The sequence below is a fragment of the Ambystoma mexicanum genome, chromosome 3q (genome assembly GCF_040938575.1).
Source record: "Ambystoma mexicanum isolate Mex_15411 chromosome 3q, UKY_AmexF1_1, whole genome shotgun sequence".
Lineage (NCBI taxonomy): Eukaryota > Metazoa > Chordata > Amphibia > Caudata > Ambystomatidae > Ambystoma > Ambystoma mexicanum.
Window position 1 is genome coordinate 584200734 of NC_090926.1, and position 26764 is coordinate 584227497.

Here is a 26764-nt window from a genome sequence, read left to right on the forward strand (position 1 = left end):
ACTTAGATTGGTAAATATAAGCATGTCCACACTTAGACAGATTGGTAAATATTAGCATGTCCACACTTAGATAGAATTATGAACATTAGCCTGCGTCGCATCTAGATGGAGTTGTGAATGCTGGCACGTCCACACTTGGATAGAATTGTGAATATTGGCATGTCCACGATTGGAAAAAATTGTGAACATTAGCCTGCGTCGCATCTAGATGGAATTGTGAATACTGGCATGTCCACACTTAGATAGAATTGTAAATACTAACATGTCCACACTTAGATAGAATTGTAAATATTAGCATTTCCGCACTTAGATAGAGTTGTGGACATTAGCCTGCGTCGCATCTGGATAGAATGGGAACATTAGCCGGCGTCGCATCTAGATAGGTTTTTGATTGAAGGATAGCATGCCCGCGCCCAGATGAAACTTGAAGGTTAGCATGTGCCACACTTAGAACTGGGAACACCAGCCTGCGCCGCTCCTGGATAGGATTGTGAATGTTAGCACGCCCACACCTACATAGAACTCTGAACATTGGCCTGCGCCGCTTCTAGATAAGACTGTGAAGGCCAACAAGTGCCACACTTAGAGAAAACTGTGATTGTTAGCATGCTAAAGGTCATGTAACCCACTAACCAATATAACCTCAAACTCTGCATACTTATCTCACTCAAAAACTCACACAACCATCTCTCGCACCACAAGCCGCACGCACTTCACAACACTGCAACAACACATAAGCCGGAGCAACAGCACACGCGGACTGACACTGATCCAATACCTGCACTAAAGCTCAGTATCTGGTATATACCGAGCTGAAGCTGCCAACAGAACACCACTCCTCTCACTATCCTACTCCCTCTTCACCTTACTAATCCATCCCACCTTATCGTTTACAGATCCGCCAGAGCGTCTGGGGACCAATTCCGTTGGTGACGGTGCGCGGTACAAATACCTTTAACATTTAACATTTAAATGTTCTATTCTGCTCCTTTATTCCTATTCTCTGCCCCATGATTTCTAGGGTCGGAAGTAAATTCAGTCTAAATCTCATATAGACCGAACAGACAGAACGTTATTTATAGCACGGGAACAGAAATATATATTTCACAAGGTCCCTTCTTTTCCTTGGAAAGCAAACATACTCTTTAAATATTTGTATACATCAGTTTGGGCCATCATCCTGCTTGGGATTTATAGTGTGTCCAATCTGCAGTGCATATGAGCCAATGGCGTCTGTTGATCACATGGAAATCGACCTTCTTTGTGGCTGTTACACTGTCTAGGAGGATTAGTGAATTACAGTTTCTGTTGGCTTATGAGTCACTTAATAAAGTTGCCCTTTGTAGCAAAACATTCTTGCCTAAAACCTGGTCTAATTTCCACATGAACCAAGATATTTGTCTTCCTACTTTCTTTCTGAATATAATATCATATATCAAAAATACTCTGTTTTCACTTGATGTTTGTTGTGCTCTGAAATCCTACCTGGACAGAAATAACCATTTAATAATATCTGAGCTGTTCTTTTCGACCTACAGCAGTTGGCTTCAGGCCAACTGTCAAAGATTTAAAGAGACCAAGTCATTTTATTGCCTTTAGAACCCCTGTGCTCAATATGGTCTTTATGTTAATTGGGATTAAAAGAAATATCTCTTAAAAGTGTTGGAGGATCTGCCTAGTAGAGGCTGTTACATTAGCGCCACTTCATTACTCCTACGCCCCATCCCCTTTCTTCCATACTTCCAAGGGGATGGGACCGGAGCAATTTTGCACCACAAAAGAATACGTTCCCTTTAATTTAAGTGCACATCCGGTCTTGGTCGAACCACACTCACAACCCTCATCAGCCTCGCCTGTCAATCCTTTTTACGGCACAATAGGACTGGACGCCCTTGCACTGCTCCTGAAACCTTTTTTCATTTTTGATTGCCTCAGCTTTGCCTAATGTTTTGTCTCTTGATTTTCCCCAGCTACCTCTTCACTGCCACACCTTACAGTGTATGTCGGTGATAACCCACTCTGCCGTCTATGCCAGATGTTTCCTGGCAGCAGATACACACCAATACTGCCTCAGGTGTTTAGGCCTGACCATGTGTGGGACACCTGTGATTCCTGTGACGTACTATGTCCATGCGTTCTCTGCCGCACACTCAGCCACTGGAAGGATCTGTAAGGCGGCTCTCTTCAGTGGATGCGGGACCTTCAATCAGTCTACCCAACTGGTTCGTTCCCAGGTGTACTGGCTACAAAATCTGCCTCAAAAGGACTAGAATTACTGTTACCCTTCTCGCCAACAATTGCACAGGCTGCATTAGTCCCCCGGCCCAGCTGACATGCTACAGACTGGCTCCAGAGCACAGGCAACATCACTGGATCCAGGCCACTTCATAGTGTACTCAGACAGGTCCGGGCCACTTTCTAGTGTACTCCGAATGCAGCCTCCACCTCGCAATTTTAGTTGCAACATCAGTCGCATAAATCACATGCCGTACAGGAAGATAAGGTTTTTGATCACTTCCAGTCACTCCTGAGATAGAAGACTATTGCAGATTATTTTAAGGGCTTGATTCAGGAACTGCTTTTGCAGCCCTAAGCTCTCCCACTCTGACTGTTCTTGTGGCACCATCGGCTCCACCACCAATTCATATCTCAATTTCAGTTCTGCCCTCACCAGTGACCAACTCCAGCCTCCTGTTCCAGTTGTCCCTCTGCAGACTTCTCAGACCCAGTGATGGAGCTGTCTTAAACAGGTGGAGAACTCAAATCAAGACTTGGGGCCTCATTACGAGGTAGGCGGTTGCCATGGTGCTATTAACACCATGGCTACCCCCTTACCGCATTCCGGGTACGGGTTGTCGGAATAGGGACTTACCGGGTCATTCCAACCTTGGAGGACCCCGTAAGTCTCCATTCCGAGAACCATTCTCCATTCCCATTCGAGCCCCCATAGGGCTCAATGGGAAGGGGGATGGAACTAATAGCAGGCCCGTTATTAGCTCCCTGGTCCTTTAGCGGCTCCGGCTACGGGCGCCTGCTAAAACCAGGCGCCCATAGCGGGACCCGCTAAGGGACCTCAGAATAGCGCGGTAAGGGTTTACCGGCACCGGTCTCCTTACTGGTGCCCGTTAACCCTTACCGCCGACCTGGTAATGAGGCCCTTGGACTTTTCACTAATGGCAGAGCCTGACATTGATGCCTGTATTCATGAGTACAATACACCCATTCTGTCAAGGCCTTCCATTGCAGGATGTATGGACTGGCAGAATGTCTTGGAGTACCAGTGACTGAGGAAGCTCTGCAGGAGCCTGGGGTCATCTCTGAAGTCTTTGCACTGCAGGTTTTCACAGATCTGGCCTTCCAATCCTAGATATAGACCACTTCCCTCCATAAAAGTCTGCTTGACTGGACATCCTCAGCCACACTTTGCTGTTGTAGTGGCTGCTTGTTTATGTGCCAAACCAGCTGGGTCTAGTGCGCCTGCTTCAATGGTAAATTCTCCATAATGGGCACATCAAAGTTCTTGATGCGTATGCCCAAAAGGTATACACAGATGCATCTACACACCTCAGACAGCCCAATCTGATGCCCTCCTAGCAACAAGTAAAAAAGCTGTGGGGGGAATTAGGATAGTTTCTCCTGGCGAACAAGAAGAAGGCTTTCAAATTTAGATAGAGTGCTTGCAGGATGAACAGGAGGACCACATCATCAGCCAAGCCATTTCATGATAGAATGGAAGGGCTAACCGTTGCAGCCTGAAACGTGGGTTCTGTCAGAGATACTAACACTGAGGTCGTCCAATCATTCAGGTATCCTTATTCAAAAGGATGTTTTAATGCTGACCAAAAAAGCCTGGCAGAAGCCACACTCATTGAAGCCGATCAATAAGTGCCTAGGTCTGCACTTCAGTCATTGGAAAATGAACCTCTAATGCTTTCGGCCCACCCACAGCCACCCTCTTCAATCATGGCAGCAGCCTCATTGCACTCAAAGCCATCAGTTTCTCCCTCTGTCTCTTCTTCCTCGGCATGCCTATCTAAGAATAAGCTTCTGGATGCTTACGGAAGGAAGGTTTACTTCAACTCCGGGTTACACCTTACATAAATTAACACAGCTGTGATGCTTGCAGCAGGAAACCAGAAGTTATGGAGGGAGATTTGAGTTTTTGTCCAGGATTCACCATTGGGCATAGAAGCAGCCTTTAAAGCCGGGCTATTGGAGGCAAACATAATAGCGCAAGACCTGGTTAAATTGACCGTGGCTCACATCGACACCGCCAGCAGGGCTATTTGTGTCGGAGTGGATATGCAAAGAACTGCCTGGATGCATGCCACAAAGTGTTCTTAGGACGTGTGGGATGTAATTCTGTATTTACCCTTTGAAGGGTCAGAATGATTCCATTCCTCAACTGACGAGGAGTTAACAAAAAGAAGGCAATCACACAGAAAGCACAATCCTATACTCTCTAAGCCAACAGTCAGGCCTTACACTCAATCAGAAGGCATATCAGAGGACATATCAGAGGGCATATCAGATCAGAGATTAAGATCCTTGAGAAGATTTAGGGGGTTTCAGGACAGAAGAGTTCATCAACCAGATAGGTCACCGAGTACCCACAGACGAAAGCAACAGCACACGTTCACTAAGGCACTAAGGGTCCTCCCTGCCTCCAGAACCTCAGACAACAAGAAACAATGATATTCAGCTGCGGGTGCAGAGCACCCCTGTAGGGGGAAGACTGACTAACTGTTTTAGCGACCAGCATCACCTGTTAAAAAGCCAGTGGATTCTTTGTATTGTTTTGTCTGGTTTTCGTCTCCCAATTCCTCCTCAAACTCCTGCTTTTCCTCTTCTGTTTCACATAGGATCCCCAGCCCTACTTGCGGAAATCGCACAGCTCATGAGATATCAGGCAGCATAATGGGTCCCATGCTTGGACACGGGCAATGGGTTCTATTGCAGAATCTTTGCGATTCCCAAAAAGAACAAGGCAGGCCTGAAGGTGGTACTGGATTTATCCCACCTGAACCTATTCCTTCCCCTTGAACGGTTCAGTTCAAGATGGTTACTCCTGCTCATATGCCAGAGGCTTTCTGTTTGGGAGATTTAATTTGCTCCCTGGACCCGAAGCATGGATATCTCCACATACCCATTTATCAATTACACAGGACGTTTCTCTATTTCACAGTATAGGGTCACCACTTTCTGTACAAGGTGCTCCCATTCAGACTAAACTCAGCACCTTGAGTATTTAGGAAGTTAATGAACGCTATTGCATCTCTCCTCTCGAACACCATCTTTATCCATACCTGGGCAACTGGCTGATGAGGGTCAGTTCACCAGAAAAAGCCAGTCCCTTGTGCCAGAGACTGATGGATGTGCTTTATGAGCTGGGATTTTCTCTCAATCTGAAGAAGTTGTTGCCGGCTCACAATCAATGGAAAGATGTTCCCCACAATATATTTTCAGACATTCTAAAGGCCATCAATTACTCCCTGTGCAGGGGCTCAATGTCAGTGTGGTGTTTTCAGCACCTGTTAGGTTTATGGATCATGCATACTTCAGGTTGAGGCGTATACACATTTACCTGACAACCTCCTGGGATCAGGAGACAGTGGCACTAATCAGACAGGATTTAATTTCCTCTGTCACTGAGGCAAGACCTTTCCTGCTGGAAGATGGAGAGCAATATGATGGCAGGTGCTCCTTTATACTACCCAGAACACTATTAGGAGTAACCACTGACTTATCCTTAAAGGGCTACGGAGCCACCCTGGGAAATAACTCCATTCATGTACTTTAGTCCATAAGGAACTCAATTCAGAACATAAAAGTCTTAGAACTCAGGACTATTAGGTTGGCTCTGACATTTTTCCTACCTCTTAAGGGCAGAGTTGTCCTCATCTGGACAGATAGCTCGACATCACTGTTCTATATCAACAAACAAGGAGGGGCCAGATCCACACCGCTATGCATGCTTGTGGTGGAAATGTGGAAGTGGACGATCAGCCAGGGAATGATTCTCAAAGCTATTCACCTACCTGGGCACAGCAACACCACTGGAAATGGGGGCATCCCAATGCCACATATAGTCTCTTTGCCTCTTGATAAGGCCAGGGAACAGGTTCGGTGGGGGATGCATTTCAGATCCCATAGGACAACCTTTGATGCTATGCGTTTCTACCAACACCCCTTCTGCAGAAGATGATTCGCAAGTTCAGATCAGCAGTAGGCTGCAGAATTATTCGAATAGCTCCCCACTGACCCACCCGGGTGTGGTACTCAGATGTACTACATCTGGCAAGTCAAGGCCCTCTGCCATTGCGGATGTCCTCTTATCAGTTTCTGACACAAAATAGGAGGCCGTGACTCATCCAGTCCCAGTGTCGTTGGCCAGAGCAGCCTGGCTTCTGAGCAACTGACACCAGGTCACCTAGTTCTCTCTGAACAGATCTTACAGATTATTCAGTGTGCAAGAAAGGGCTCTACAAGAGCCAATACAAAAGCAAGTAAACCCATTTCTGTTACTTGGATAAAGATAACAGGATTAATCAATTGGCCTGCTTCCTAAATTATGTTTTGTCTTAATCAGCATACTTGGCTCGGTGCAAGTAGACACTTCCCCCAACTTCTTAGCAGCTATCAGAGCATACAGAAATGTATAGGATGCAACTATCTCCACCGCCAATCCAGTAGTCAAAAAAGCACTTACTAGGTCTGTTAAGGATGTTTCCCCTGGTTCATTGGCCCACCCAGTTTGGGACATTAATGTAGTGTTAATGGCATTAGTGCATAAGCCATTTGAAACAATGGCATCAGTTGATATTAAGGGCCACCTAGAAAACAGTCTTGCTGGTAGCATTAACCTCTGTGCGAAGACTCGGCAAAATAAAAGTATTGTGAGCCTATGAGCCCTAAACAGTGTTTCACAAGGATAAAGTTGTGCTTCGCACGCATCCAAATCCTACCAGAGATAGTATCACCATTTTATATTAAACAATAGATAGTTTTACCATTTTATTCCCAGAACCTCAATCATACGCAGATAGAACCCAGCATTTTCTCGACCTGTGTTGAGTACTAAAATTCTATATCAGTAGAACAAGATCTTTCCTAAAATTGGATGCTGTTTTTGTAACTTATGCGGGCTCCTCCCCAGGCAGTCAAGTGTCAAAAGCATCCATAGTCAGATGGATGGTTTCGGTTATTGCTGAATCAAGTAAAGCACAGAACAGAGACACCCCCAAGGGGATACATGCACATGAGTTAATGGGATAGACCACAGCCATAGCTTTTCAAAGATATGTATCTTGGGATGTAATTAGCAAGACAGTTACCTGGAACTCTCTGCCTTTTGCAAACATTACTGCCTGGATGTCAGTACCAGAACGGATGCTGCTTTCGGTCAAGCAGTATTGAAAAATCTTTTTGCGTGCAAAGGTTTAGAAAAAGTTCTCCTCCCAGATTAAAGGTTAGGTTGGAATCACCATAAGGTATGGAGGAAAAGGGACACGATGTAGGAGTAATAAAAAGTTACTCACCGTAGTGCCTGGAGTGCTCTTAGTCCATAGTCCCCTTTCTTCCATATGAACCACCTTTCACCCCCTTTGTGTCTTGCGTCCCATGTGCAAAAGAGGGACTGAGGCGAGATGTCGGAGGGCGGGGAAAGCAGGGAATGGTCACGCTGTGCCTTGGCACTCTCCAAAATTCAAAGGGGGTGCGTAATGTTTGGTGAACAAAAAGGTTCCTGACCCATCCCCATACAGTATGGAGGAAAGGGGAAAATGGAGTGGGAGTATTCCAGCCACTACGGTGAGCAGCATTTTATTTTCCAATACACTGGAAATACAGTGTCCTACCATTTAGCCTCAATGCAGCTCATGGGTATTCGCCAAGCTGATGAATGCTTTTTCAAAGTACCTATGTCTTTGGGGGTTCCATGTATATCTCTATTTGAATGACTGGCTCTTCAGAGCTCCCCCAGCACAAGAAGGCTTGCTATCGACAGAAATCCTTGTGGACATGCTATTCAACCTGGGATTTTCCATACATTTTAAAGACTTCAACTTGGTGGCAAATATTCCAATTCCAGAGTGCACTGTGGAAATTGCCTTGAGGGTCTCTCATTTAAAAAAAAGTCAGAATACTTCAGCCTGGTGGCTCCAGAGGCTCTTAGGTTTGACGGTGGCCTGCGAAAAATGAGGACACTACAGCCTCACTTTGCAGAATCTTTGAATCAGCCTGCCAGTAGACAATCCAACTTCATTTCTAATCCAGAGTGCATATTGAATGACTTAGGGTTGCTTTGCCTTTTCAGGAACTTAATCATTCGGTGTGTGTCACAACGGACTTGACTCTCATTGAATGCTGCACCTTCCGGGGAGACTTGAACGTACACAGTCTTTGTTCTGCCCTGGACAAGACACTGCACATCGCTGTCCTGGAATAGCATGCAATTTTCTACGCTCTGAAGGAGTTCTTACCTGTAGTTATTCAGCAGAAGACTGTTCTGATTCTGACAGACCGCTCCACCTCAATGTTTTAAATAAAAAATAGGATGCAACAACTCTTCTCCCCTCTGCCATGTGGAATTTCTGATCTGGAAGTGGGTCATTGCTCAAGAATTCTCTGTCAAATCAATCCACCTTTCCGAGAAGTCTCCATATACAGCCTAATACCGTTAGCAGTTTGACACTTTTTAAGCCACAAAGGAAGTTCAACCAGATAGTCCTCAGATAGATCTTTCATCTCTGGGGGCAACCAGCTGTGGACCTGTATGTGACTATACACAACCAGAAATGTCCTCTCTTTGCCTCCTCCAGTGGGTAGGGTTGGTGCTGGATGCTGGATGCACTGATGTTGGATTTGCAGGGCATGTCGCTTTATGCTTTCCCCGACAGTTTCCCTGATCTCCAGAGGTCTGGCGAAGTTCGAGGACACCAGGTATGCCACTCCCATCCTGGTAGCTCTAGTCTAGTGAGCACAATTCTGGTTTTGGGACCTCATGAGGCTAAAATCGGATGGTCCCGTTCAATGACCTGTCTGTCCAGGATCCTCCATGCCTCCCCTTGATTGTTGAACTTAGTTGCCTGTTTCCTGAAGAACTAACAATAGGCGGTCTAGGTATTTCACCAGACGATATGGCCATGATTCAGGCGGATATTAAGCAATACACATCTGGGCAGTATAAGAATAAGTGGACCCAATACTGACACTGGGCATTGAACTACCACCTCATTCTGCTTTCTTGCTCAATAAACAATGTTGTATCCTTTGCCTTTTCGCTGGCAGAGTCCCGTACTTGGGGTGGAATCCTGCTGCTCTATTCTGGCAGCTATCAGTGCCTACTGTCACTTGTATTATAGGTCCTTCTCTACTTCCAATCCAGTGGTCTGGAAATATTTGGAAAGCTTACTTAGGTTGTACTCTCAGTATGGATATCTCATCCGATTTGGGAATTGAATCTTGAGCTCTGGTATATAAGCCTTTCAAACCTATAACACCAGTAGACATGAAAACAATCACTGGAAAAATGGCATTGTTAGTCACTCTAAGTTATGCCAGCAAGGTCACTGAAATTCTGGTCTTTTCGTCTTAATTTTTCACAGGGAAACTGGTCCCACAGACACACCCCACCTTCCTTCCTAAGGTGGTGTCTTCTTTACACATCAATAGAGAGGGAGTGCTTCCCACCATTTTTCTTAATCTTCAGTCATCAGAAAAATCCACACTCTGATGTTTATATGTAAGGAGGACATGGGACATTTTTCTCAACAGAACTAAACTAATGTCTTAATCAAATGCCTTATTTGGCACCCTTAGTGGTCATAATCCTGGCTGTCAAGCTTCTAAAGTGACCATTGCCATCTGGCTGGTCGCTGGATTTAATTACTGCTACACTCGTCAGAAACTCTCCCATCTGAAAGGTCTTCATGACCATTTGATCAGTGCAAAAGCCATGGATGTGGTTTTTCAATGTACAGTCCCTTGAAAGGTCATCAGCAAGGCCCTCATGTGGTCCACTCTCTCAACCTTCTGCAAACATTACTGCGTGGACACTAGCTTGAGAGCTCATGCTAGATTTGGACCGGCTGTCCTGCAGAATCCCTTTTCCATCCAGAAGAGATGCTCTTTCACCCAGAGCATGGAGGAAAGAGGACGGGTTATAGGCATAAAACACACTCACCATAGTGTCTATTTTATTCCTAGTCCGTAGTCCCATTTTCTCCATATGACCCACCCTCTGTCCTCTATATAACGGTTAGTAAGTAGCCAACAAGCGTGCTGACAGGCTAGGCTAGTGAGCAGGGTCAGTGTGGTCTGGACATGCCCTATGCCGGCACGTCCCTTACTTTTTTTCAGGTACATTTTCTTTTAAATATCTGACTTATAATAGAATCATCCACCACTCTCCCTGTACAATAACTGCATAGCTCTCTTTGCTCATTCCACCCTCTTAAACCTGCTTAAGCAAATCTTCCTTATTTGACCCCCTCCCGTCCTTTCCCAAACTGCCACAAACCAGGAAAATAGTTGTAAGAGAATATGCTGTGGTCTGAGATACCTTCCCAGGCAAATAAATAGGCATCGCTTTGCATCAATATTTTGTTATTCATTTTAAATGAAAACTTGTCTGTTTGACAAATATGAATAAACGCATTTTAAATGAAAACTTGGTTGTTTGACAAATCTGAATAAAACTGCCTACTGTTTACATGTTGACTGTACCACGTTATCACCACTATGTTGTACTAACGTAGTGATGCCCACAGGTCTGGGCGTTTTCATAAATATAAAAATAAAATAAAATAACGTTTAGTGTGTTATTTTCTTAGTCTAAATCAATGTTAGGTACTCATTAGTTCGGAATTTGAAAATAGGATCTTGGATTTCCACTGTACACCAAACACATGTCTTTAATGCTGTCAAGTGCACAGTTTCATGAGTGCTGATGTTGCCCTTTTCATCTTCTGTGTTAATGTTAACAATCATTTGGTATTTTACTAGGGTATTCCAGGATGTCTCGTGCCCTAATGGCCACTGGCCGTCCAATCGCCTTCTCCTGCAGCTGGCCAGCATATCGTGGAGGACTCCCACCCAAGGTAAGTGTAAGGAATTTAATTGCACCTAGTGTGTTGAGAAAGTGCCAGTCCCAAGCAAGCCACTCTGGAGAAAGAAAGAGTCAACGAAGGGCAAGGCATAGCCAAGTGCACAATAGAGTAACATGAAATAAAAGCAGGGAAGAATTTTTGGTAGGGTTTGGAGCAAGCACAAGCACCTTGGCAATTGTAAGAATGCAAAGTAAGAGAACATAGATCTTAGAAATGTCATTTTATTGGGCATGTACCATCACTAACTTATGTAATGACCAGGCTGACATATTTACAGCTTGCTTGCAGCTGTACTAAGACAAGTGGGAATAAGAAAGTATAACATGTGTTCAAGCACATGTACAGCTCCTGACAATCGTTTTATAACATATTTGATTGGTTTTCAGACTAAAGAATAAAGCCATCTCACCAAGTAAAAACAAAGTAAAAATGGAAATTTGTTCTGTAAACATTCAACATGTTCCCCATATCCCCTCCTGTAACATTTCCTTCTAGTCACCAGTCAATTTGGTCTAGAGGACTTAGATCACTCTCCCATTTTCTTTTAAGTTCATCCAGTGATTTAGATATGGGCCGTCGATTATTGGCTTTGCCCTGAATTTCTTCTGGGTTACTAATCTCATTTATCAGGGATTCCTGACGAAGTTTGTATAGTCAACCCATTTGTTATGTCCTGTCTTCTGTGTGGAGTATTTGTGAGTGAAGCAAGGGAGATGTGTTATGTCCTGTCTTGAGTGCATGCAGGGACTGAATAGTGTGAAAGCCTGCTTGCAACAGTGATGCCCCTTTCCAGTTATATTTATGGCCCATTGATTTCCGTGTGTCCCTTTTAGGCCAGAAGAAAGAAAATAGACTGAGTGAATAGAGACTGCACACGTGTGAATGACGGCCGGTGGAAAGAGCACAGCGCACATTAGGTCACCGAGCTCCCAGCTTCTCTCGGCGAAGCTGGGGGCTCGGTATAGCCTGGTCAGGGTTGAGGCTGGCCGGTCCCGAGATCTGGCCAGACATTTGATGCCGGATCTCGGACCCGGCAAGGGCCGTCCCATTGGCCAGAGCTGGCTTAATTGAAGAGTAGTCAGGCCAAACTGTCGGCACAACTGGAAAAATGTTACATTGAGGGTTGACTCTATCCAAACTTGTGTATCAGATTAAACTGGCAGGACCAAAGAAGTTGAAAGCAGAATATTGGTGTTGGAAGATGAGGTGAATAAGCCAACCAAGAGCTCACAGTTTGTACACTTAACTCTAAATTTCCTCCAAGATAAGGTGGAGGATTTAGAGGGTCACTCACAATGCAACAACATATGCCTATTGGGCCTATGAGAGGGAGCTGAAAAGGGACAAATGGAAATATACATGGAAGGTCTATTCAAGCAAATTATGCAATTATCACCCGTCAGTCCTTTTTGCCACTTGACGGGACTAGGTGTTCTAGGCAACGCTAGGACCTTTTTGTTTTTGGTGTCTTTTGGTGGCTTAAGCCACCAAATTCCACCAAAACATTGGAACAAAGGGGTTCCAAGAAGCAGTCTTGGTGGTTGGCATGACAACTGGAAATGCTGTAAAAAACCACAGCAGGTGGGAGACCGCTACTTCAAGGACATCTAGGGTCAATCATGTTATATATTAAACAGGTGAGATGTCTTGAGAAGAAGAAACCACCTTAATCTTGTGTTTCTTATAGAAAAGTAAGGTATAGGAGGAGAATTGAAACCGCATTCATCAATTAATTCATTATTCAATTTTATTATTTTTACACATAAAACATTTCTTTTGAAAAATATTCCATACAATACAATATCATTTCATTCCTCATAGTATAGTTCAAAGACAAATCACCAATTTCATCAATGAGACCCATATTCCTGCAAATAAAAGTCTATGCAAATCAGTTTACAGAAAGTCTTTCCAATTTCCTAATTTACAATTTCTTTAATATGAGTGTTACTCTTGCTCTAGGTTCACACCCAATAATCATCAACTATAGGTGCCCTAACTTTTAATACAATCTCATAGGACTTCAACCTTGACAACATCTAGCTACTTCTTTCCAGATGTAGTTCTGCGTCTTCCTCAGGATTAGTGAACTTTAAGCCAATTTACATTCAGATAATTTTCATACTGAAACAAACATTAAAATTAAAACAAACTGTTAAAATGTAACAATTAAAAAACACAGTAAAAGCAATACTGTTACATATCTCTTCTCCAATAAACCTCTTACTTTATTCCTACAAGGAACAGTATTTTAGTATACTGTGCCTACCAGGATTCTTATGGGTAAAAACTCCAAGAATAACATTATCTTTGACTTTATTTTTAGAGTTGTGTGTATAGAAAGACATTAATTAATCAAGACCGTTGAGCACATGGGTGCATAACCAGCACCACCATATGTTCAAGAAAAGAATTAGATAAATTCTAAATCAATACGGCAAGTCAACAGGTAATCTACCCGAATCATGAGCACAACAATATAGCATAGCATCAACCTACATGTATGACCCATCCAGCTGGAGAGCTTCATTGCTCCACAGAGTTTCTGTTAGGCGTGATTCTGAAATTTCTTGTCTTCCAAAAATGCGTATCTAAATAGAAACGGCAATGGCAAGTTTATTAACTGCTTTAGTCTCCATAAATAAATACAAATGAGTGCTAAAGGCAAACACTTATTTACCTTTGCAATTCTTTGTCTTTAAGCGTCACAAGCCTGTGGCCCAAAAAGTTTGCTTTCCGTCTTTTACGTCTTTTACTAATGGTGGCACTGCACTGTGTCTAAATAGAAACGGCAATGACAAGTTTATTAACTGTTTTAGTCACCATAAATAAATACAAACGAGTGCTAAAGGCAAACACTTATTTACCTATGCGCTTCTTTGTCTTTAAGAGTCACAAGCCTGTGGCCAAAAAAGTTTGCTTTCCGTCTTTTACATCTTTTACTAATGGTGGCACTGCACTGTGTCTAAATAGAAACGGCAATGGCAAGTTCATTAACTGTTTTAGTCTCCATTAAATAAATACAAATGAGTGCTCAAGGCAAACACTTGTTTACCTATGCGCTTCTTTATCTTTAAGCGTCACAAGCCTGTGGCCATAAAGTTTGCTTTCTGTCTTTTACGTCTTTTACTTATGGTGGCACTGCACTGTCTCCGTCTTTAATTCTCTGAATGCTTTCGTCAGGGAAAATTCCATGCTAAGTTTAAGAAAAAAGAAGGAGAAATTGTACTTCTATTCTATATCCTTATTCACTAATAGCATCTTACCTTGTCTGTATTAGACTCCTGGAACCACCATGGTGCGTGATTGCTCGTCTTCTTGAGAGTGCAATGTTTCTCCGGGTCGAAATGTTCCAACTCCGCAGTTGACGGCCGCTGTTCCTCGCGCCGTCATTTAAGTGTGTTTGTATTCAAAGAAGTCTATAAACATAGACAACATACTTTGCCGTTGTGTATGTAGCGGCCATAAAGTAAGGATTTATGGAATAAATGGACATAGAAAGAGGGCTAATCTAAATCTAACACGTTGGAACTAGACCTAAAAGAAGGACTAGGCCATTAATTGTGGCGGCCATAGAAAAAAGGTTAACTGAATAAACATCTTTCTGTCATTAAAGATATAGTGGACATAGAAGGAGGACTTGTCTAAATCTACAGAGTCGGAGCTAAACACAAAATCTTTTGATTCCTAAGCGCTCAAGTGGGCCGCAAGAAGGCTCATCACGCCTTTATACGAGAGCTATACTTTTCAATGGCGGACTGTTAACGCCATTGTTTGTGTAGTTAATCTCTAACATCTTAAGCCGTTATATAACGGACATAAAAGAGAATTAGTTAACTAAGTCTATAAACATCATACTCTTTCATTATTAATAAAACAGGCATGGAAGGTGTCAAAAAACTCTCATTGTATATGAGGAATAGTTATCTAATGCATTGGTTCCACTCTTCTTGTAGGTTATGCCCACTTATGTAGGTCTGAGTGTGGTAGAGCCACCATTGTTCTCTCTGCAATAATCTTTTTGCCACATTCGCCGGGTCTATACCTACAACTTTCTCTATTGCCCACCACCGTAGATCTTCACAACCATGGCCCAATTCAACTAAATGTGCAGCCAAGGGAGCAGTCAACTGGTTATTTCTAATTTTTGACTTATGTTCAGTGATTCTGAGTTTAACTGCCCGAGAGGTTTTTCCAATATACGTTTTCTCACAGGGACATGTAATAGCATAAATGATATTATTACTCTTAAATGTAGTGTGGTTCCTCAGCATCCATTTTCTCTTATTAATGGTAATACTAGTACTGGCCGAGTGATCTGTTTCTGTGTCGGACGGCTTGTTGGAAATCAGCAGAGTAAATGCGTCAGCTGTTTCGTGGGTCCTGCCTGGAGCTGCGAGGGGATCTTGTGCACGGATATACTGCATGCAGGACAAGCCCGGAAAAGAAAGACTGGTTTCTGACAGCTTAATGGAGCCTTGCTTCCCTTCCAAAGCTCTGCAGTGGTGGATGGGGAGATATCCATGAGGCAGCAAAACGGCAGCTGGAGCAGAAGTCTTTGGGCCTCATTACACGGATGGCGGAGAAAAATGGCGCTATTAGCGCCATGGTTCATGCCGGTAAAATACCGGCACCGCCTTGGCGGAAAGGGGAATTACCGCCCCATTCCAAGGTTGGCGGGGCGGTAATTCCCCCTTCCATCATTGCCCTTCCCCATTCCCATTTTTGGCCCATAGGGCTCAATGGGAATGGGGAATGCGCTAATTACGGTACCGCAAATTGCGGTACGGTAATTAGCTCCCTGGGTCCCTTTGCGGGTTGGTTTTTAACGCCTGCAAAAAGCAGGCGTTAAATCCCCCAACCCGCAAAGGGACCTCGTAGTAAGGCGGTAAGGATTTACCGGTACCGGTATTTTACCGGTACCGGTAAATCCTTACCGCCATCCGTGTAATGAGGCCCTTTGTGTCTTTGAGTTCACTGGTAACTTTGTTGATAGTAAGCCTGACAGAGCACGTGCCTGAAGCATGCTTTCAGATGCAGGGGCTTGTGCTGTTCGCATCTGCAGAAGCTATAGAATTGAGCGCAGGTATGGCTCTCCTACTCAGCACACACTGCAGTCAAGGCTCCCCTAATGAGGCAGCTCTGTTGTGGAGTGGAATTGGAAGCAGTAACTGCTCTGATCGCTTCACGGGACGGGCACATTTAAGAGCCGATACTTTGCAGCTCTGGAATGTGGTCAAGCATTCTTGGACACACAACCTTAAACTCTCAGCAGAAGCCAAGTGTGAGGGGTCAGTAATGCGAGGTGGACAACTGTTCAATTATTTTTCAACATATGCCATTTTATTCTTAAAATAAATATGTTCAAAATGCCTCACTATTCCTACTCTGACGAGGATTTCCCTGCCTAACCAAAGCTAAGGGGAAACACCCTAACACAGGATAACAGTCCCTCATACTAACAACAAATACACAAAGAAAATATATGACAATACAACACAACATGACCAACATTCATAGTATCTGAATAACCTTCTAATGTCCTGGGTGATTTCCCTTCCCCAGGATTCAAGGTCGATTCTGTTAGTGTTTAACCAAAGAAAGAAATGTCTCAAATCAGTTCTTGATGTTCCAAAGTCAATGTTAAGGTTTGTTAACCAAAGTTTCAATGATAGGAAATCTCTTCTCCTTGGTGACATATCCACTTTCCACTTCCACTAAATAGCACCAATGGTAATCTCAGCACAATGCTTTGTCACCTCTTCAAGAAGACTTGCCACACTTCAAAAGAAAGGCAACATCCAATACTACCAGGCATATACACAGTTCTTGGTTAACAGTTAGTATTTTCTTGACTACTGTAATAGCCTCTTCCTCAACCTTCCTCTTTCCTCCCTTCACCCCCTCCAAGTAATCCAGAACAGGACTGCAAGACTTATCCTTGTCTTCAAGCCCAAGGACTGCATCTCTCCAGCCTTAAAATCTCTCCACTGGCTCCCGCTGACTGCATGTATCAAATTGAAACCCCTTTGCATCAGCCACAAGGCTGTCTGGAGCCTGGTATCTCTCTACATCCAGCTTTCTCTCCCGAACTACCTCCCAGCTGGAGTCCTTCGTTCTTCTGGCTTCAACTCTCTGCAGGTCAAACGTTTCTCCAAGCAGAGAGTGGGAGGTAAATCCCCCTCCTCGGCTGGTGCCTCCCTCTGGAACAGCCTCCCCCCAGACTTGAGACAGATCTTCTTAAGCTACAGAAACTTCTCAAGGCCCTACTTTTCTCCTGTCCCTTCACTCACCCTACTATGCTAAATCCTCCACAAACCGCTGCGACTGGGACCTGTCCCTTCAGAGTCTTTTAGGGAACAGACCGCCCCACCCCCTCCACCAGTCCCTCCCAGCATCTTTGCCAGCATTTGCCCTCAGGCTCCCTTTCCCAGACAATCCCAACCCAGTCCCCCTGTTCACTGCAATCTCCCCCCACTTCCCCTGGCTCTTGCCGCCTTGTCCAGAGCAGTACTTGCCAGTCCGCACCCGTGGGCGCACCCCTCTCCTGCACTTCTCCCTCTGCCCCCACCCCTTGCACTTATCACTTTTGTCATGCACTTGCACGGTAGGATTGTCACAAGGCCAATATATTAACACAAAAAAGGGCTAACACATCTGCTCAAAGGTACATTGCAAATTAACAAGGGGGTCCTGGGAGTCCCTCTGCCAGACATTAGTCCTGGTTACGAGAGACTTACCCAGAGTCTTTAGCTCACTATCTTTCACAGAGAAGAAATATCCCAAACATATCAGTCTTTGTCCTGCCCTGGGGCAGTCCAGCACCGAAATGCTAGCAAATTCTCCTCTGAACAAGAGTACCAACAGAAACCCCAGACACGTGTTTTGGTCTTGTTGGACCTCATCAGTAGGGTGGATCTGTGCCTCTCTAAGAATAGTGTGCAAGGGGTCCACGTCTGGATTCCCCTAGTAACTTAGGGTGAGACCCAAAGTTACTTAAATATGCAAATTAACAAAGGTACATTGCAACATGCTTCACACTCATCCACAAGTTAAAGAGGAGGTAACCTGCAAATCCACACACTTAAAGAGACACAAGGATAGCGTGATTGTTTCACTAAAGCTGCCTATTGTTGCGCTAATTCTAGGCAGCGCTGGTGTGCCGCTTATCTAAAAGTGAATAGAATAAGAACCAGAAAAAGGAAAGGTCTATTATCTTCTATGTTCTTCAAGAATCGCTGTTTCTTGATACAAACGAAACAGTGTGCTTGGGTAAGGATAATGGTACCCCTATTACATTCTCTGCTGTCTACCGGTTTCAGTGGTATGGGTTTGCTAAAACCACTTTCTTCAGGACAATCTTTGATAAATAATACTGTGATATACTCACTAGTGTCTGGAGTTTGATAGACAAGTGCTATATTTCTCGCGGCACAGTCCTCAGCTGCCATGTGTGGAGACTAGTGTTGTGGCCCTGAATGAGATTCATCTGACTCTGCCACTGTTCAGACTCGGACTGCTAGGTCCAAAGTTAAGGAAGCTTCATCGGACCGGCATTTCTTTGTTGTATTATTATGATTCCCATGTTTCTCCCGTGCCTCGCCCCTCTTGTCTTGTGGCGCCTGGAAACATCAGTTTATAGGCCCCATAGAAATGTCCAGTAAATAAAATAAATAAATGTTCTTAGTTACAGTTTAAAAATTCACAATGGTATATTTGTCAGGATGACTTGACAGTGCTGCTGCCTCCACTTCACCAACTTCACTTCTACTTTATTCACTATGAGAACAGTCACTTTTGTCTCGCATTACTTCACTTTGTTTCAACTACTACAATGCTGCATCTACTGACAACCAGATAAACCACCACAGCTTCAGTACTTTGGACTGCTACCTCAGCTTTATTGATTTGTATTTCTAGACAGACTTCGACAAGATACACTTCAAAGTACTTCAACACCTTCAAGTAGGCAAGGCACCCTTCCTCTGAATAACTCTCTTCAAAAGGGGCAGCCCTTTGCCTCTCTTGTCTGTCTGCCACAATAACAACCTGAGTCTGCCTTTAAGACTCACTTTTCTCTGTCTTTCACAGTCTCTGACATTACCGGTTGTATCGACTAACTTCAAAATAATCTTTACAAGCAGCCAGTATCCTTCTACAAACTTTCTCACCCCAAGTAATTACCCAGAAGCCTTGGTGCAACTCTCTTAGCTTCAGGTAATGCTTGTACACTTGTATCTTAGACCAATTGGGCTGTTCTCAACTTCACAGAACAGTTAGATTGCTTCTTAACTTTGAGAAAGGCTGGTTTCACTGTTAATATGGGGAGACTCTTGAATTGGGCAATGCTTGTTCTCTTCTTCAGTAATATATACACTTTAACGTCTTCTATATAAAAGTTATGCCACGTTAGAACAAAGAATCAATGTCAGTCTTTCTTTAGGAATTACAATTAGGCACACGCGACCACTCTTTCATATTGTTTTTGAAGTTTAAAGATTGGTATTTTGCACTTTGATAATTTAGGAATTGTGTTAGGTTGCTTGGTAATTACCATTAAGGTTGACCATTTCGATAGTATACTTAAGTCTTGGATTTGTGGGTGCTGGGTGTATGAGAAGACTTTTTGAGTGATATTTTGGTGAACGAATTCAAGACATATGAAGGATTGGATATTGAATATGGGTAATTGTGGCGAATGTTGCAGTTGGATACGGGTACTTTGACGGAAAAATGTTGAATGTGTTGTTGATGGGTTTGTGTTTGGTCTCTAGATGGGTAGAAGAGATGTTTGGATTTATATTCTGTCAACCTTTGTAAGGCCAATTGTTGTTGAGACTGAGATGAATGGGTTTGATAAATATATTGGTTATGTAGACATTGTAATATATCTGCGTGATATTGAGATGTGATGTGGAAGTATGCAGTTGATGGATTGTGGTTTGGTAATGATGGGAGGGGCTCACATAGTAATTAGTTGTATAGGGTTAATACTGGTTGTAGTATTTCTGTTAGTCGGAGCATAGGGCGTGGGGTTTCTCCTGGATATAGTTCAGAATACTGTATCTAATGTATATATTTATGCTTATTATTTGTTTGATGTTTATCAAATTGGAAATGTTATACAAAGCTCAAATGTTATGTTTGTCTGTCTTTATATGTGTTTATTTGTTGTGGTGTGGATCCCTCTTATCTGTCAATTTTTTGTTAATTTATTATTATTTTTTTTTATTTATTTATTTTTTTTATTTTTTATTGGACCCTTCCTCCAGACTATGTGGATTGTCATATGAGTATATTTGAACAAGGTATAGCGGAATGGCTCAACTGACCTTTGTTTCATGGAATGTTAAAGGGATTGGTAATGCTGTAAAGAGGCGTAAGGTTTTGGCGAGGTTGTGGAGAAGTAAGGCTGATGTGATTTTCCTTCAGGAAACTCATTTAAATGAAGAAAGTGAGAGATATTTGTCCAACTCGAAGTATTCTCAGGTAATTTCAAATAGTTTTGATTCAAGGTCTAGAGGGGTGAGTATTTTGTTTAGGAAAGGTCCACCGATTAAGATTGAGAAGTCTGTTATGGACGAGGAGGGTAGAATTTTATTGCTTGACATACTATATGATGGTAAAAAAATGATTGTTGTAACTTTTTATGCCCCATGCTCTCCAAATATGTTGTTTTTTAGTCAACTGGGCTCCTTGCTAGATGATATGGAAGGTGAGTCAATAATTCTGGGAGGTGACTTTAATATAGTGATGGATAGTAAGATTGATCGGAAATCTGAATGCAGATACTACAATGGAAAGATTAGTGAAGATTTAAGAACATTTGTATTTAAATATGGACTAATAGATATATGGAGGGTGCTTCACCATAATGAGAAGGATTATTCGTTTTACTCACCTGTACAGGATTCGCACTCCAGAATTGATTATTTTTTTATTAGTAATACACTTAGTGATCAGGTAGTGTCCTCAAATATTCTGGAAAGGGGAATTTCTGATCATGCTCTATTGGATATGCAGGTGATATTGAAGACTGTGAGTGACAAAACTAGAAGATGGAGAAAGCAGGCCAATATACTAAAGGATAACTTGGTTACGGTGGGTTTGGATGAGATTATTACTCATTATTTTGCAGAAAATAAAGACTTTGCGAGTATCAGATCAGTCTGGGATTGTTTTAAGGCGGTACTACGGGGGGAGCTGATAAGTAGAACGACTCATGCAAAAAAGAAAAATCAGGAAGAGATTAGAGATTTGGAAGTGGAAGTTAAAGAAATGCAAAAGGTTTGTGCTAATGATGATCTGAGCCGTGATAAATTAAAATTGAAACAGTTAGAGGCGGAGCTGAAGAATCGAATACAGAACTTGGCAGGTAAAGGCATGTTTTATTCGAAACAGCGGTTTTGGGAGTTTGGGGACAGAAATGGCAAGTTGTTAGCTAATAAGCTTAAAGGGGTGATAACTGATACATGTGTTTCTTCTATTCAAACCGAAGAGGGTAATACTTTGCACAGAAATGGAGATATCTGTGATTATTTTAGGAAATGTTATGAGACACTATACAGGGAAGATATTAATCCTGACACAAATAGTTTGGAGGTGTTCTTTGAAAAGATTTTGGTTTCAAGATTAGCTCTAGAAAAACAAGCCTTACTTGACTCTGCTATCGAGGTTACTGAGGTATGTACTGCCATATCTCAAATGAATGATGGGAAATCACCTGGACCAGATGGGATAGTTTCAGAATTTTATAAAAAATATGACACTCAATTGGCACCAATTTTATGTGACCTTTACAATGACTTTCTTATGTCTGGACTAATGTGTGATTCAATGAAAGAGGCATTGATTATAGTGATTCCAAAAGCTAATAAAGATCGAAGAAATTGTGGAAATTACAGGCCTATTTCATTGATGAATGTAGATTTAAACATTTTTACAAAAATATGGGCAAATAGATTAAAGTCATGTATGGGAGATCTGGTTGATGAATCTCAGGTGGGTTTCATCCCTGGTCGGTTTGGTTATGATAATATTAGGACTGTGTTGAAAGTGATTGGTGAACATCATGGTAAGGACTCGAATAAAATTATTGGTTTTTTCGATGCTGAGAAAGCCTTTGACAGGGTTAATTGGAAATTTATGGATTATACTTTGAAAAGGATGGGATTTGGGCCGGTTTTTATGAAGATGATAGAATGTATACATCGTGATGTTAGAGCTCAGGTATTGGTCAATGGAGTTATTTTGGGTTCATTTCCATTGTTGAAAGGTACGCGGCAAGGGTGCCCGTTGTCACCATTTTTGTTTGACTTGGTGCTGGAGCCTCTTGCTGCATATATTAGACAATGTAAATTGATCAAGGGAATTGTGGTTGGGGGGGTGGAAGTTAAAATGTTATCATATGCCGATGATATGATGCTTTTGTTGTCGAATCCAGAAGTGTGTGGAGATGTAATTAAGGATATGTTTAAGGAGGTAGGTGACATTTCGGGTCATAAAGTAAATTGGGATAAAACTGAGATTTTTCCGTTGTCTAGAACATGTGATAGTAATATTTTAAGCTCATGGAATTGTAAGTGGTCGCCAGGGGGGTCAAGTATTTAGGAATACATATTATTGGGGATTTAAACAAATTGTTACAATATAATTTGGATCAGGTAACTGCGAGCATATCATTATTAATAAAGAGATGGGAGAGATTGACATTGAATTTATGGGCAAAGATTAATGCAATCAAAATGGTTCTCTTACCCAAACTCTTATATGTTTTGCAATCCATTTTTTTCATGATTTATAAAAAACAATTGATAAAGGTTGATAGACTATTCCAATCCTTTTTGTGGGGTGCGGGGAAAAAGCCTCGGGTTCCAAAATATATAATGATGCAAAGTGTGGAGAAAGGGGGATTTGGTTATCCAGATTTACTGAAGTATTATAAAGCCTTTTTACTTAAAAAGAGTTCATATTATTTTAGGGAAGTGAATGAAAAGGAGCCGATTTGGCTGAGTATGGAAAGGGGTATATGTGCTCCATATAATCTGGGGAATATTTACAGTATGGGTAAATTGCCAAATAAACGATTGAAGCTAATTCCCGTGGCTGCAACTAGATAGGTGATAGGGTCATGGTTTCGAGAAAATGGGCAGGGCTATGGCTTCAGCCCGGATGCTTCTATTTGGTATAATGAAGCTCTGCAAATAAATAATAAATGTCTAAACTGGATTAGTTGGATTAATGAGGGAATTTTGAAGCTAGGGGATGTGATGGATGGGAGCCAATTGTTGGGATTTGAAGATCTACAGTGTAGATATGGTTTGAATCGGAGAGAATTGAATAGATACTTGGCTCTAGCTTCCATGATTAATTTAAGGATAGGTATGGCTGGGGGTTCTGTTGGGGGGAAACCAGAACTTAGCAAATTATTGGAAAGTCAGGAATATTGTGTACGGACTTATATACAATTTATGCCTATTGGTGAAAATATTCAATCAGCATGGACTGGACTGAAGGAATGTTGGTCACATGATATTGGGAGGGTTATTACTGATGAGGACTGGAGTGACATACTGAGGGTGAATTTACATTTGGGAGCAGACATGGGTTTGCGTTTGATTCGACAGAAGATCATTGGAAGGCTGCTATATTGGACACCGGTTAAGATGTTTAAATTGGGTCTTCAATCTTGTGATTTATGCTGGTGCTGTGACATGGGTAGAGGCACCCTGTTACATTTACTGTGGGAATGTCCGAGAGTGCAATTGTATTGGCGGGATGTCATTGATAGGATTGATCTGATTTATGGAATAAACTTACAAAGGTCTGCAGCTAATATAGTTCTATTGTCACATAAAAATAGATGTGTGCGTTCTAGAAAATGTACTTATTGGATTGATAGGGCAGTGATGGTAGCAATTAAATTAATTCTCAGAATTTGGAAAAAGAGGAAAAAGCCTAATGTCGAGGAGTGGTTAACGGAGTTGCATATTCTATCACAGTATGATATGGTTTCATTGGAAAATAAAGATAAAGGTGAGGAATACATAAAGTTTTGGGGCCCATTTTTGGCTCTTTATGATTAATGTGACAGTGGAGCTGATCTGGTGGATATGTCATCTGAGGAGGAAAGGGGGATAAGGCAGAGGTGATGGTGTTTTTTTTTTTTTCTCTTCGCCCCGCTTGTGTTGTCTCTTGTGTTGTTCTGTGTATATTTGTCAGTTTGCTGTTATGTTTCGCAGGATAAAGCTATTATGACAGATTGAAGATGTATGATGCTTATATTGTTCTGTAAATTAAGTTGTGACGCCTTACTGTGAGACATTGTTTACTTTATTGGTAGTTTTTGTTGTTCATTGCAAACTTAATAAAGTGTTTTAAAAAAAAAAAAGATTGGTATGAAATTGTATTCCTGTGAAGGTGAAGGATAGAGTTCAGTCCTTATTTGGGAATCACAGTTAGGCACACACACCCACTTCTTAATGTATTTTTCATAAGCTAAAGGTTTCAACAATGGTGTTAACAAGCTTAGGTATTCGGTAATTGTCTTTGTAATATTCACTCTTACATAGTGGTACGTGACCACTCCTTTAGCTAGTAATAGTCTTTTAAATATTGAATAATGGGTTTGAATAAAATTTGATTTTCATGTGAGCAAAATGACTTTCACGTTAGACGTGAGTGCTTCATTTCCATTGTTCTGGGATCTCGGCTTCTACAAACTATTTCTACTCGCTTTGAATCTTACACGAGTGAACAGGGAACTGAATACTGTTTCTGGCAATGCTCGCTCAAAGTGTTAGAATGCTGTGCTTCACTCACCGGCTTCTTTGACACTTGCTCTGCTGGTCGCACTGTTTCCATGCCTTCTGCCAAAACGTCAACTGCTTCTGGCTTCTTAGGGCACCCACACTCTTCCTCTGCACAGGTGTCTCTGGTCCAGCCACATGTTTATGAAGCCTCTCTCGCTCCTGAGACCCATGGCTTGACAACTGCTCCTTGCCTTAGTCTCCAGCACGTTCTCTGTGCGGCAACCACAGCAATCAGGCTCACATGGGCAAAGACAGCTCTCCTGCACGCCTCTGCCCTTCATAGTTTGGGGGAACAGTATCCTCTCAGAACAAGCAGGTGAAATCTGCTGTCTCCATGTTCCGGCATCCCTCTTGTTCTCCCACTTATGCTTGGTTTGCCAGCCTCGTGCCTTCTTCCTTCTGCTGCTACAACTTGCATTCCAGTCACAGTTCCAGCTCCCTCCTCTTCTTCCAACTGCCTGCACAAGAGGGGGCCTTTTATGCCTCCTAGATTCTCCCAGGTGAGTGCTATTAGGCTTAATTATCTGACTACTGCAACCGCATGCCTCTTCAGCCCTCTTCCTTGTCCCAGTACTCATGGGATTATGGGACTTTTAGTCCCCTTCAACAAAGGTGTTTCTTTTAATCATTGAGTTTTTTTTAAGAGTAGATGTATTTCTCTTAAAAGATGGACTGTTAGAATTAGTTGTTATAGAGGAAGATATTGGGGGTCATTCCGAGTTTGGAGGCAGCCATGGTGCTATTAGCACCATGGCTGCCTCCAAACTCGGGTCCGGGACCGGGTAGTCGGAATGGGGACTTACCGGGTCAGTCCGACCTTGGAGGACCCTGTAAGTCACCATTCTGAATACCATTCCCCATTCCCATTTGAGCCCCCATAGGGCTCAATGGGAATGGGGAAGGAGCTCGTTATTAGCTCCATGGTCCCTTCACGGCTCCCGCTAAGGGACCTCGGAATGCGGCGGTAGGGGGTTAATGGTACCGACATCCTTATCGATGCCGTTAACCCCTACCGCCGTACTCGTAATGAATTTTCCCTAGTTCCTTTTATATTATACATTTGGGAGTAAGTAAGGTATAACCTGAAAGATCTTTCTGTTAATGAGGCTTGCTCAAATTTAACAGAATTTATACCTCGGGTTACAGAACTTATATGGAGGTCAGGGACATTATAATGACAATATGCCATTACATCTTTTGGCAACCCAGAAAGGCACTTTCTTTCAGAGGGAAAATACTCAGTCTCATCCCACCGGATCTCCTCACCACCTTGGGCCCTGTCTCCTCCCAGGTGATCATCCCGCAGTACACCACTCCAAGGTTAGAATCAGGAAGTGTCTGCCTTTCTCTGGCAACCCGGGAGGTGACATTAGGCAGGGTTTTAATGAGGGATTCATGGGATTCTTCACACAAGGCAGCCTTTTACCCCTCCCCTACCAACCGTCTTCGCTCTACCCAAAAGCAATCAGACAGGAAGACCAGGGAGCGTGCTGCACATTAATTTGTCTGAGATTTAAAAGCCTGTCCGCACCAGTGTTTGTTTCCTCACTCGGTTCGCCGAGCAATGGTGAAATTGATTGTCCTTGAAATTACAGAAAATAAAATAACGAATGAGAAATGACTGAATTTCTTTTAGTCGAAAAACGAAAAGTACTTTAGCGTTTTTGCTCTTTTTTCTTTGAATCATGCAGGGGGAGCCCCCTGCACCTCCACGTAGCTTAACCTGTATATCCTTGCCACACCTCTCACCTATTTACAAAGATTTGCAAATAATTTGTCCATAAAAACCAAGTCATTTCTCCTTTGTTATTTTTACATTCGGTTATTTCTACGGATACCATTGAT

General features: G+C 42.6%; 1 protein-coding gene across 2 annotated transcripts in view; it reads left to right on the forward strand.

Moving 5' to 3' along the window:
• Nucleotides 1–26764, forward strand: part of NAGA (alpha-N-acetylgalactosaminidase) — a 2142885-nt gene that overhangs the window by 867053 nt on the left and 1249068 nt on the right. For both annotated transcript variants that reach the window (XM_069654391.1, XM_069654390.1), the window contains exon 5: nt 11005–11099. In XM_069654391.1, the coding sequence (XP_069510492.1) occupies nt 11005–11099 (95 nt within the window). The remainder of the gene's footprint in view (nt 1–11004; nt 11100–26764) is intronic.